The sequence below is a fragment of the Martes martes genome (genome assembly GCF_963455335.1).
Source record: "Martes martes genome assembly, chromosome: 3".
NCBI lineage: Eukaryota > Metazoa > Chordata > Mammalia > Carnivora > Mustelidae > Martes > Martes martes.
The window spans coordinates 77,718,952-77,732,648 of NC_137890.1; the positions used below are offsets into that span (position 1 = coordinate 77,718,952).

At 40.9% G+C, this 13,697-nt stretch overlaps 1 protein-coding gene across 2 annotated transcripts in view; it reads left to right on the forward strand.

Moving 5' to 3' along the window:
• The window catches only part of MIPEP (mitochondrial intermediate peptidase), a 167,331-nt gene that overhangs the window by 4,656 nt on the left and 148,978 nt on the right, over nt 1–13,697 (forward strand). For both annotated transcript variants that reach the window (XM_080798991.1, XM_080798990.1), the window contains exons 3-5: nt 1,205–1,293; nt 4,303–4,389; nt 12,277–12,340. In XM_080798991.1, the coding sequence (XP_080655117.1) occupies nt 1,205–1,293; nt 4,303–4,389; nt 12,277–12,340 (240 nt within the window). The remainder of the gene's footprint in view (nt 1–1,204; nt 1,294–4,302; nt 4,390–12,276; nt 12,341–13,697) is intronic.

Below are 13,697 nucleotides of genomic sequence, written 5' to 3' on the forward strand. Positions count from 1 at the left end.
TTTATGTAACAGTGTTGTTTTCCTCATCACTATTACAAATGAATTTTTAAAAAGATTTTATTTATTCATTTGAGAGAGAGAGTGAGAGCACGGTGGGGAGAAGGGGCAGAGGGAGAGGGAGAAGCAGGCTCCCTGCAGGGCTCCATCCAAGGACCCCAGGATCATGACCTGAGCTGAAGGCAGACGCTTAACTGACTGAGCCACCCAGGTGCCCCACAAATGAAATTTAAAATGTATGCCAGTATTTTGAAATAAATATTGATTGTAAATTCTGCAACATGTAGATAAGTAATTTATACAAATTGTAAATTTTACATAGCTCATTTTTCAGGTGCTCTAGTATTAATGTTATCTTGCTGTTACATCAAATGTATAAAACTATGGATTTAAATGTTTTTACATTGAAAACTAATAATAAAATTAGGAAATTTTACCTTGTGGTGATTTTATTTCATATTATAGTCACTTATGTTTTCTTGGAGAATGAAGAAGGCACGTGGTATTTTGTATTTCTCTTGCATTTTTTTGCAACATACTACAATTAACATGAAAATTAAAGTCTGGTTTTATGTGATTTCATTAAAAAAGTAAAAATAATTCTATCTCAGTTTAATGCTAAACTCAGTATTGAAGCCACTTTAGCACTCGTAGTTGGGAGTCATTTCAGCTGAGACAGGGAATTCATATTTAGTAAAAGGCCTATAAAGAGAGAATATGCCTTTGTTTTCTGCACAAAGGCAAGAAAGTAGTTAAATCAGTCTTGAAACTATGTTGTCTGTCAGTTAAAAAAAAAAAAAAACTGCCTCTGTAGTTCTTCCCCGGAGCCTGGCAAACGTGTGAGCACCATACTGCAAACAATGTTCGTTAGGAAGTTTTAGAATATTTGAGAGAAGATTCTGCTTTTTTGAACTGTAGAATTAGGAAGAATTCACTTGGTGTTTATATTTGAAGGAGAAAGGCCTTTCTGAAATAATGTTAGTGAATGTATTTTCTTTGGAATGAAACCCCTTTGATTGGAATAAGAGTTAATATTATGTTCAGCAAGAAGCCGCTTAGCCCTACTGGTTTAGGAAAATGTCAGTAATGGAAATGCAGTAGGGCTAGCCAAATGGCATACTTGAAAGCTCAGGTTTTCATTTTTACCCTCAGATCTTGGAAGAAAGCTTCCATCAAATTCCCTCTTGGTTTTGTCTTTCTTCATTAGGCCGATTTTGTGAAAATTGCTCACCCTGAGCGCGCATTCAGAGAAGCGGCGGAAGAAGCTTGTAGAAGTATTGGCACCATGGTAGAAAAGTATGTTCTGCTCCCCTTCATTACAACCTTGGGTGACGTGGTCTTGTGGATTTGTGCTTGAGGAACTTGGTCTCCAGCGCTTGTCCCCGCAGGGCGGTGGGGAAGAGGGAGGGCCCTGGGGACAGGCCCTTGCGAACTCCTCTCGGGCTCCTGCAGCTCGAGGAGTTGTTTATCTCTGCTCATCTGTTCTGTCACTTAGCTTCCTTGTCTGTAAGTGAAGTAATAACATGATTTCCTTCTTAGAGTCACTGTGAGGAAAATGAGACAATTGCTTCTGGAGTGCTTCTAGAGACATCAGGCACATAGCTAACACCCAGGTTCCTTATTGTTGTTTACATTGAGAGTTTTTTAGTACCTCAGTGGCAAGTTGGAGTTTCTTTCTTTCTTTCTTTTTTTTTTTTTTTAAAGATTTTATTTATTTCTTTGACAGACAGAGATCTCAAGTAGGCAGAGAAGCAGGCAGAGAGAGAGGAGGAAGCAGGCTCCCTGCTGAGCAGAGAGCCCGATGCAGGGCTCGATCCCAGGACCTAGGGATCATGACCTGAGCCGAAGGCAGAGGCTTTAACCCACTGAGCCACCCAGGTGCCCCTGCAAGTTGGAGTTTCTTGATGATTCTGTGATTAAATTGCTATCTCACTAATTGCTGTGGGCCAGAGACAGGTAGCCTTGTGGTCCCTGGGATCTGGGGTGGGGAGAGCTAGTCAGGGGGTTCATTAAACTCTCAAGGAGGGCTGAGGTGGGCTGGGGCCTTGATGAAGTGAGTTATTTTCAAGCAATCTTGAGGTAAATTGAAATATTTTAAGCCACTTATGAGAGCTCATAAGTGCTCGTGAAAATGACTTCGAGGTGGACAGTGTCATGTTCAAAAGCACTTAGGTGCGAGACACCACGCCAGAAAGGGTTGAAAGCCAGCGGGAGCGCCAGGGCTCACCTGGCAGAAATTTACAACTGGAAACCATCGGAACACTTTCTGACAAAGCAGAAGCTGGAGGAGGAGCGTGGTGGCCGAGCGTGGTGGCTTCTCTGATTTGACAAGGCTCTCTGAGGACCCAGCCCTTCAGCAGATGCTGCTCCTGCTTCTGCCCCACCGAGCAGCATTTGCTGCCTTTGGGACAGTGCATGTGATTCTCTTACAGCCATTGAAAACCGACTCATTGACTGAGATAAATCTGGTCCCTGTGGACTCCAGACACGGGGCATGAGGAAGGGACTGGAATTGGGGGCTCCTTGGAAGAAAGAGCATCACCCAGGGAAAAGCCCTAGGAAATGAGTCAGAGCTGCCTGGGTGCCTGCCTGGGGCACCTTGAACACTGTATCGGGCCTGATTTTAGGTACAGCTCTGGAATAATGGATGTGGGTTCTTAATTTTGTGGGAGGACAACAAGGGAGCCATAATTGGTAGCGAAGTGTGGTTAAGAGGATCTGTGCAAGGTCTTCACTTCATCCTGGAGAGCGTTTCAGTCTTTCCTTCTTGGCCACACTCCGGCGGCTGGCCCAAGGCCCTCCGAGGGCCGGGGATTGCTCTCAGTCCTCGAGGAGCACCAGGACTCCTTTTCTCCTTGGGTCTAACTGAACTGTATTGTTACGGCTTCCGTTGATCTTCGAGAAACAGGAGGATTTCAGGTGCATGTGTAGAATTGATTGATTTTCTGGTAGAGGAAATAAAAGCCTAAAATTAGGTGTGTTTGTATAGAGTTGACGCCAGCTTTAGACTAAAATGGAGGCTTTATCTTAAGATCTCATGACATAAAACGTAATGTGGGAGATTTGTTGAAACTTTTGAAGAGGCTACAGTGCAGGCTCTCGAATGCCTGTCCTTTTGACATGTAGTAGCTTGTAGGGGGAGCAAGCCTGGAGGAGGTAGGTGCCCACACTGATCTTCTCCCGGTTTTCTGGGATTGCTGCCTGGGAGCAGGAGAGGTGGTATGCCTGCCTGCCCTTCTTGTTGACCATTTTCCCACTGAAGTGACTGCCTCAGTTCCCTTGGGCTTGGGGGGTGGCCCATGAGAACCACAGCAACAGAAGCTCCTGGATTTCTACAAAGCCGCAGGTGTTTGATTGTGCACTGACTAGGGAACGTGACCATCCTTGAGTTCCTGCATAGGAATGGACAGATGGTTCTTACAGCCTTGCCCTTCCCCGAGTGTCCACGGGGCAGGGAGCTGATTGTATCTAAAACCAGTTCACTCTTCAGCCCCAAGAGTGCCAGGACTTTCTCGCATCCAGGGAAGAAGAAAGAACTCAGGACCTAGTAAAAATGGGACTGTGGCTTGGGTTGAGGACAGAACTCAGGTTGGGGGACCAAGGACAGGATGGCAAGGCCACCTCATGATAACTACTATTTGTTCCTTCATAGGCGGACCATCTTATTTAACCCTTGGGATGACCTGAAGTCTAACAAGCTGGGGGAATTCAAATACTTGCCCAAAGTCACAGAGTGGTAGTAGGGCTGGTGTCATAACTCTAGTGTGGGGCCCTGAAGCCTGTGTCCTTGAGCTCTCGACATGTGGGCCTGCCACTCGGGCCCCGATGGGCAAAGGTTACCTGGGTTCTAGGCTCTTCACTTTGGAACTGTAGAATCTGTGTTTAACCTTCCTCCCATCATCACTCCTTTTTTAAATTAAAGAAACAAATGGCCACGGGCATATTGCTAACAATGAATTCTCAATGGCAGTGGGCTTGGATCACTTAGATCACCAGCTACTTCATTCCTCCCACTCCCCTCTCTCCTGTCTGCTCTTCTGGTTCCAGCTGCTGCCTGTGGCTTTAAGTGTATCCATTTACTTTTCAGAACACTTGGTCTTTCGATGCTTTGCTTAAGGACTGCCTGTTCCTGTACTAACTGTGGTTATGCTATTTCTTTTCCAAATGAAGAAACAAAACAAAACCCCAAACCTTTGGCCTCTGGGCATACGTATGCTAGGATGCGACACCGTTCTCTTAATGTAACATTAAAAATAAGGTATTAGAAAATCATTTAATTTTTTTTTTCATTTGTAATTTTTCTAGGTTGAACACAAATGTGGAATTATATCAAAGTTTGCAAAAATTGCTAGCTGATAAAAATCTTGTGGATTCCCTTGATCCAGAAACCAGGTACTCATTCCTTTGCGTTCATTATGGTTGTGATTATAGAGGCAAGATGGGAAGACCATCCCTTCCCCCGCCACGTCTCTGTACTCACAGCCCCTGTTTGTTGGCAGTGTTTCTCCCCAGGTGTCTACATGACTCTGGCACTTTCTTTAGGACTTCATTCAAATGGTGACGCCTCCTCTTTGGTATCAGGTCATGCTCCATCCTCTTACCCTGCTTGCGTTTTCAGTCCTAATCATTTCCAGCATGATCTGTTTGCTGACTTGTTTACATCCCTCTGCCTGGCTAGACTGGAAGCTCCGGGAGGGTAGGGACTGGTCTGTTTTGTTCAGAGCAGCGTCCCAGCACTGGCAGCAGTTCTTGGCCTTCAGTAGGTGCTTAACAAAGGAATGACTTCCTGTGAGCAGTTGGCAGTTACACTTAGCTCCCTGCTTGAAGTTCTATAGCCAGTGCCACCGGAAGAGAGAAGCAAATTGATTTTATTGACTGGTTGGATGTCATGAGCCTTGACATAATTTCTTTGGGTTCATTTGATTACTTTTATTATTCTGAATTGAAAAAGCTGAATTTCTAAGTGCATAAAGACATTTGATAGAGGATTTTGGATACCATATTTCTTTGCTCAAATGTATTTATTTATGATGATTTTAGAAGTGTATCATTCACCCATCTATATATTACTTGTAGCACAGAGGTTAATATTTTTTCTTACCTGTTGATAACTTACATTTTTTTTTATATATAGATGGGTCTTTTTTTTTTAAGATTTTATTTATTTATTGGACAGACAGATCACAAGTAGACAGAGAGGCAGGCAGAGAGAGAGGAGGAAGCAGGTTCCCTGCTGAGCAGAGAGCCCGATGCGGGGCTCGATCCCAGGACCCTGAGATCATGAGATCATGACCTGAGCCGAAGGCAGAGGCTTTAACCCACTGAGCCACCCAGGTGCCCCTATAACTTACATACTTTTTTAAAAAAGATTTTATTTAATCATTTGAGAGATAGAGTGTACAAGCAGGAGGGAGCTGGAGAGGGAGAAGCAGGCTCCCCGCTGAGCAGGGAGCCCGATGTGGGGCTTGATTCAGGACCCTGAGATCATGATCTGAGCTGAAGGCAGTTGCTAGAACCCTGGGTTCTAGGCTCTTCACTCAGGAGATTTACTGAGCCACCCAGGTGTCCCACTTATCTACTTTTAATTTATGGGGCACTTCTTTTCACCCTTGATTCTCCCTCCCTTTGCTTCCTTCCTTCCTTTCTGTCTCCATATGTGGCTTATGACCGCCACATGAAGCCCTGTTCTGTAGGGATGTTAGTACTGGGGTCTTGTTAATCTGATATATAATTACCATGCTGTATGGACCATACGATGAGGCTGTCTTTGGACGGTTATTTTCACCTGACTTCTAATATGCAGGTAGTGGTTTGATCTTACTTCGCTTCATTGATCCTGGGTCTCAGGATACTAGTAAAGCTAGCTGTACCATCAGAATAGTTTGTCTTTGCTATACTTTTAGGCTTGAGCATGATATTGGCTTCATTAGCAAAACAATTAAAAGTTGAATGCCTGCTCATAGGTATTTATACTCAATGGTACGACTTTGAGTAGAGACAGCAGGTTATTCATAATTTGACTTTGCTAAAGATTGACTTTTCTACATTTAATGTAGGGAAATTGCAGTGGGCTAGCAGACTATTTTAGGTGCAAAGGACTTGTTTTAACAGGATACATACCTCATTTCTAGGTGTCACTAAAAATGCCAAGAGGATTTTTAAAGTAACAAAATGGTAACTACATTGGGAAAAATTAGCTGGGTAGAATATCAGTATTCTAGAAAGCAAAGGTAACTTGAAGTGGGAGGAAGAAGAATTTGAAGTACTAAAACAAATATCATGGAACTGGTGCGTCATCAGGAGAGCTGGCTAGCCCCCAGAGAGAACCTTGTGTGTGGTAAATACGTGCAAGATGACAAATTATAAAGTGCCAGTATGAAACAGAAAATTGTGGTTTTAACCAATTATCTTGGCATAATAAGCTACGAAAGAAATGAATTAAATTGAGTAGATCATCCTCTTATTCTTTGATACATTCTATGAAATCCTTGTTCTATGAGATGTTCAAAAAGTATTCCCAGAAGGGTCCCATTAGTTAAGTTAATGTACTGTCCGCTCTTAAACAGTTTTAGCTGATTGCAGTCTTCGTGAAGCCCAGCTATAAAGAAACCTGTTTCACTTGGGTTTTTCCAAAACCATTAAGAGCTTTCTTGTATGCAAAGAATATAACAAACACATCATCTTCAGAAAATATAATGGAGGGAAAGTCCCAGTCACAAGAGCAAAAAAAAAAGCTGTAATACACCTTGAAATAAACTCAGGACCACAAAGCTTGTAGAACCTCAACACACACACACACGCACACAGGCATGTACACAGACTGGGAAGCATGAAAGATGATATTTAAGTAGTGAAACGTACCATAGTCTGAGATAAGAAAGAAGAAAGCTTCAGGGGTGGTCTCTACTGGTCTGCAAGTTTAGTGCTACCCAGTCTATAAAGGAAGATTTTTCTGTTGTAACTTAAAATGATTTTGAAGTCATAGACAATAAATGTGCCAGAATAGGCAGGAAAAATCTGGTAAGAAAAGTACTAAAAAAGGATTTGTACCAGATAGTAACACATTATAAAACTGCTATATTTTAAAGAGCATTATAGGGGCACCTGGGTGGTTCAGTGGGTTAAGCCTCTGCCTTTGGCTCAGGTCATGATCTTGGAGTACCGGGATGGAGCCCCACATCGGGCTCTCTGCTTGGCAGGGAGCCTGCTTCCCCCTCTCTCTCTGCCTGCCTCTCTGCCTACTTGTGATCTCTGTCAAGTGAATAAATAAAATCTTTAAAAAAATTTAAAAAAAGCATTATACTTACACTGCCAGCACAGTCAATGAAAGAAAAGAAAAATTCAGACAGTCACGAATATATGCAAGACTGTATTTAGTATATGATAGAAGTGTTATTTCCTATCAGTAGGGAAAGACTTGGTTTTCAGTAAATGATGTTAGGCCAGGAGATAACTATTTGGGGGAAAAAGTAGATTACTTAAAGATATGAATTGACAGTCTTGGAAGGTGAGACATCTGTCTTCTCATGACACCAAAGTCAGACCACCAATGATTGATTTGATGATATAAAGACTACAAACTTTGGTATGGTAAAACTTTTCCACATTCAAAGTCAGAATACACAATGGGACAAATGTTACATGCTAAAGGGTTAATATCTTTACTGTGTTAGGAGGCCTTACAGATTACTAAAAAACAAAATAAAACAAAAAAATGGATCTTCTGGGGCGCCTGGGTGGCTCAGTGGGTTAAAGCCTCTGCCTTTGGCTCAGGTCATGATCTCAGGGTCCTGGGATCGAGCCCCACATTGGATTCTCTGCTCCGCGGGGAGCCTGCTTCCTCCTCTCTCTCTGCCTACCTCTCTGCCTACTTGTGATCTCTGTCTGTCAAATAAATAAATAAAATCTTAAAAAAAAAAAAGTGGATCTCCTGATAGAAAACAAGGTAAAGGATTTTTTCCGTGAAACTCTCCTTTCACAAAATAAGGAATAGTGGGCAGATGGCCGTTAAACTTGGAACCGTGTAGCAAGTGTAACACTGGGAATCCTGTGAAGTGGGGGTAGCACACGTGGCCTCTACTGTTGGAGTGCTTTGGGTGTATATTGGCTCCTTGACTCTCTAGGTCTTATTTTCTTCTCTGTAAGAGAATAAAAAAAAGTACTTCATAAGATTATTATGAAGTTTGAATGAAGTAATGAAAGTAAAATGTCTGGCACATGGTAGTCATTCAAAGAATGGGATCCTACCGTCCTTCAAGAAAGATCGGACAAAGAGCCCTTCACTTAACAAAGCTGAAACAGAGCAGTAGTGTTCTAATGGCTTGGGATGATGGGTCCTCTCTGGTTAAGTGTAAACTGATAAATATTTATGGAGGACACCTTTTTGGTCAATTTAATTCTTGGAATGTATCCTAAGGAATAAATAAGGATAAAGAGATGTATGTAACAGGGATATTTGTCATAGCATGGATTACAGGAGTGGGAAAAATGAAAATATCTTTAATCCATACGACCAAACATTACAAACATTAAAAACCATGTTTTTGAAGAGTATTTGAAGAGATAGTGCAGTGTTCAATGTTTGTGGTATAATTTTAAAAGAAAAACCAAGATACAAAAATCTATTTTAGTTGGCTCCCAATTATTTTAAATAAGTAGTATAATATATTCAAAGGAGATTGGATAGAAGCCAAGGGAAGGTCTTTTTTGTTGTCGGTGTTAGCCACAAGTTCATTGCCACTGAGACAGTATCTTTATGAGCCAAAGATGCTGCCTCTGCCTCTGCTTCTCAGGACGGGGTCCTGTTGCATGTCTCCCACCAGTCCACCTGGCCCAACAGCCAGATTAGTTGATGTTTCAGTGTGAGGGAATTAAATGCTCCATACATATGTCCATTCAGAAACTCAGTGAACATTTTTCAAGTATCCACTATGTGCTGGGCACTGTGCTTATTTCTTTAACCTTATCTTATTTAATTTCACATGTTCTTCATGTGAATTTTAATAGTAGTGGTTATCTTTGGCGAGATTAGTGATTTTCATTTTTCTCTACATTTCTACATAAAGCTGTTACACAATAAACTTATATAATAAACTTACCATATACAGTACATTTCCATCCCCATTTATTAACCCCTGTTATCTTTACCCCCCTCTTATTAAAATAAACAGAAAATGCCTTTGCTAGAAAAGAGAGAGGAGATTGTGTTTTAGGTTGACTATTCAGGAAGGGAGATCACCATGCGGCAGAGATAATGGGGATATTTTAGGGACTTAAGTGAAGCACTTTACATTATTTAAGAAAGAAGGTAAGTGACTAAATTATTAATGTGGTCTATTGAATTTTCAGAATTTTAGAACAACTTCGATTCACAATAATTGGGAAGATAAATATACCCTTTATGAAAAGTCTAAGAAAACCAGGAGAGTAGATCAAATATTTAGATAACTTAATTCCAGAAAACTAGTAGTTTAAAAAAAATTGTTATTGACAGAAAGAGGTGTTACACCTGAGATTGGTTCCAAGCATGCAGCAGGATTAAAGAGAAAGAAAACAATTCTCATTAACCAAGAAACTCAGCTTCCGGCACAGCATCAAAGAATTTAATATTCTAAGTAGCTGCTACTAGTTGGAAGAAAAACTGAAAATCTCATATAGTAGGCCTTTGAAAAATTGTCCAAGTGTTCACTGTTTTATGTTTTTAATTATTGGGATTTGGATGGAGTTGAAATAAATAAGCAATTATCATGGCGGCGTCCTCAGGTTTGTACTCTCTGAATAAGGGAATAAGCTCTTACATGTAAAGCAAATCGTAATTATTTTTCATGTTCTGCAATACATGTATTGACTTTTTTAAAACATTGGTTGAAGCTATCTTTTGTTTCCTCTTTGCTTATTCTACTTAAACATCCTTATAAACCATTTACAACCCAGTTCATCACTTTCCATCGTATGGCTCCAGTACAACCTTTTAAAAAAATTCTGTATTCTCCTAACAATTTTTTAAACTGTTTTTAATTAATTAATTTTTATTATGTTCTGTTAGCCAGCATATAGTACATCAGTAGTTTTGTTCAACGATGCGTTAGTTGCGTATAACACCCAGTGCTCATCCCAACGTGTGCCCTCCTTATTGGCCATCACCCGGTTACCCCATCCCTCCTGCCCCGTCCTTTCTGTAACCCCCAGTTTGTTTCCAAATCCAGAGTCTCTCATGGTTTGTCTTCCCTCTGATTTCTCCCCATTCAGTTTTCCCTCCCTTCCCCTGTGGTCCTCCGTGCTGTTCCTTATGTTCCACATATGAGTGAAACTATATGATAATTGTCCTTCTTTGCTTGACTTATTTCACTCAGCAGAATCCCCTCCAGTCCCATCCATGCCAATGCAAATGGTGGGTATTTATCCTTTCTGATGGCTGAGTAATATTCCATTGTATATGTGTACCACATCTTTTTTATCCATTCATCTGTTGAAGGGCACCTTGTTTCCTTCCATAGTTTGGCTGTTGTGGACATTGCTGCTATGAGTTTGTTAAATGGAAATCATAAATGCTATTGGAGCCCAAAGCAGTGGCCCCTAATTTGGCTGGTAGTGGAGGAAAGCCTTCAGAGAGACCTCACAGTGGAGAAGAGGGTATTTCATGAGGTGCTAAGTTCATCACAGCAAGGACTTCTGACATTGAGAAAGGTCATCCTGTAGAGATGGAGGACTAGAGGCAAGGTGACCCAGTAGGGCTAACTATAGTATATCAGGGCAGGTGGGGACAGCAGCCTGGACTAGGAGAGCAGTAGTAGGGAAGGAGATAAGGGGTTAATTTGGTTGATTGTCCTATTTCTTTCTAATTGTCTTCCCCCACACCACCAGATAAATAGCTGCCATTTACTGTGTAATTTTCATATTGCCAATAAAGAAGTGATGTGCAATTATTTCTTTCTTACATGTTAGTAATACTAGCATAAGCTCTGTGAGATACAGTCTTGTTTCCTGATCCCCTGATATGTATTTATCAGATTTACTTAAGAATGATATTAGACTCTTCTGGACATCAGGGACCATGTGTTTTACTCTAATGTGTTTGAAGAGCTGTGTGTACCAGTCCAAGCTTTTGTGGCACAGCATGGTAACGTCTTGTTTCCAGCACAGACACAATTTTCTTCCATTTACCATATGTTATGGATTCAGTATTTTAATTCCTCTGGTGTCTAATGGGAAGTAAACAATATCAAATGGACTTTTAGCTAAAAAGGGAGAGGTGTCTTTCTAAGTATAAAATATTACAGGAGAAAATTAATGAAAAGTTGCCCCTTACTTTAGATATTATCAAGATACCTTCTATTCCACTGTTTTTTTTTTTTTTTAAATTGTTCTGATAGAATTGTTAACAGCAGGGAAAGGGAAAATCAGGCCTTGCTCTTAAGTTTGCAGATGCATTTGATGATTATTAAAAATGATGCTCTCTGCAATGCAAGCTAATATTAATTCTGGAAATGGTGAGGAACCTTCCCTCACAATTCTTAAGCAAATTCAGCATAAGGTGGATGGAAGCTGGTAAGTAAGGAACCTGCTTGATGATCTCTCTTTGAACTCCCCACATACTTTATTCATATCCCTGTTAGGAAATTACTACATCTTTAACTTGTGTTCATTCGTTCAAAAAGTATTTGTCCCCTTAGGAGACCATGCCTTATGAAACATACATACCTTTACCCACAAGCCCCTTAGAGTATACTTCTGTTAAATATACATGCTAGATAAAGCTGTGTTATAGTTATCTGTATACAGGCTTACCTGTTTGCAATTGGGCAGCATGTGTGTGTCCCACAAGTATTTATTTGGTGGGTTGTGTAATGTATGTGGCAAATATTTTTTGAAGGAAATATGGTGGACAGTTGAAAAGATGTCCATCTCTTCTAGAATAAAAGCAGCAGATAAATTTGACCTCTTTGGAGTAGTCGTCATTCCTTTGGTTCAATTTAAGGCTTATTGTACGGTTAGCATGATATATATGATTCCAGATCATCTATAGGAGAGCTTAAAAGCCCAGTCAGTAAGCTGGATGTTTTGCCTGACTTCTAAGATGTTAGATTCCTGGTTTCAAATATATTATCTGTGTGTGTGTGTTTGTGTGTATGTGTGTATATGTGTGTGTGTATGTATGTGTGTATGCATACGTTTGGCTTTTGGGGAGTATTATTAAAAAAGTCCAGTTTATTTAACAAGAAAGTGATTTTGCTAATAATTTTTATTACCTGTTATAACCTGGGTTCATTTTGTTTATAGGCGAGTGGCTGAACTGTTTATGTTTGATTTTGAAATCAGCGGAATCCATCTAGACAAAGAAAAGGTGACTCTTTCTTCTCTGTTTTTTTCGCTCATTTTACTAATTTTTTTTGAAAGATTTCATTTATTTATTTGCTAGAGAGATCACAAGTAGGTAGAGAGGCAGGCAGAGAGAAACGGGGAAGCAGGCTCCCTGCTGAGCAGAGAGCCCGATGCGGGCCTCAATCCCAGAACCTTGGAACCATGACCTGAGCTGAAGGCAGAGGCTTAACCCACTGAGCCAGCCAGGCGCCCCTTGTTTTACTAATATTTAGTTAGTACATTTATTGCTACAGTCCTTGTACGTTGCTTAAATTTGCATATCATACAAACTTTAGGTTATTTGTGTTATGAATTTTTTCTATTATATTTGAATATGATGCTCTCTGGAAATTTGTCTATTATCCATGATAACTCAGAATTAAGAAATTACTTGAGACCATTGGGGTGTTTTAGATGTCGTGTATCCTTGATGAATGACCAGGAAAGAGAGGCAAGTGAACAGGAAAGCTGAGAATTTTGAAGATTGAGGTCTGGGAGTGGAGGTACAGGGACTATCACCGAGACCTTTACATAAGTGTACTTATTCATATTCTGCATGTCTTCGAAAGATCCACACGGTTTTGTTCTGGAAGCAGGAGGCAGGGCTTATGCAGCGTCTGCCCTGGAATATGAGGGACCATAGACATTGTTCAGACCTCTCCTTTCACAGATAGGAAATAGGACAAAGTGATTGGTTCAGGATTCCCTCCTTAAGTTCAGAGTGTCTGACCCCAGCCACTTCTCTTTCTAGAATACAACATCCTAATAAGCCGAATGCCCTCGTTTCTATAGTACACTCAGGGCTGGGAGAATGAGGGTGACTTGACCGCCATCAGCAGATCCGCCTGCTCTGTGTTATCTCCCCTCCTTGCTTGGTGTCTATTATGGTTATGCCTATTTTTTTTTTTTTTGTAGTTATGTTTCTCCTACTAAATAGGACATAATATTACCTATTAATAGAGATCAGTTTATCAGAGTATGTTGGGAAGTAGAGGTCAGGGGCTTGGGGGTATATAGCACCTGCATTAAGTAATATCATTTTGCTTGTTGTTGTGTTTGAATAATGTTGGAGCCACTGGCGCACTGCTGTGTTTATGTGGCTTTAAGGGCTCAGCACGAGACTCCTTCCCTAACCTGAGCCTACACAGGCCGCCCAGCAGTCCCCAGGGCTGATAGGCTCTGCAGTACATTTATGTTGTTAAAAATGGACACATTGGCCCCTCTTCAAGCCAGTTCTTTGTTACTACTTCTCTGTATAGTGAATCCACTAGTCTCTGAGTCACTCAAATACAAATTTGGGGTCAGTTCAAATTTTTTTTATTCCCCATACTTCCATGTCT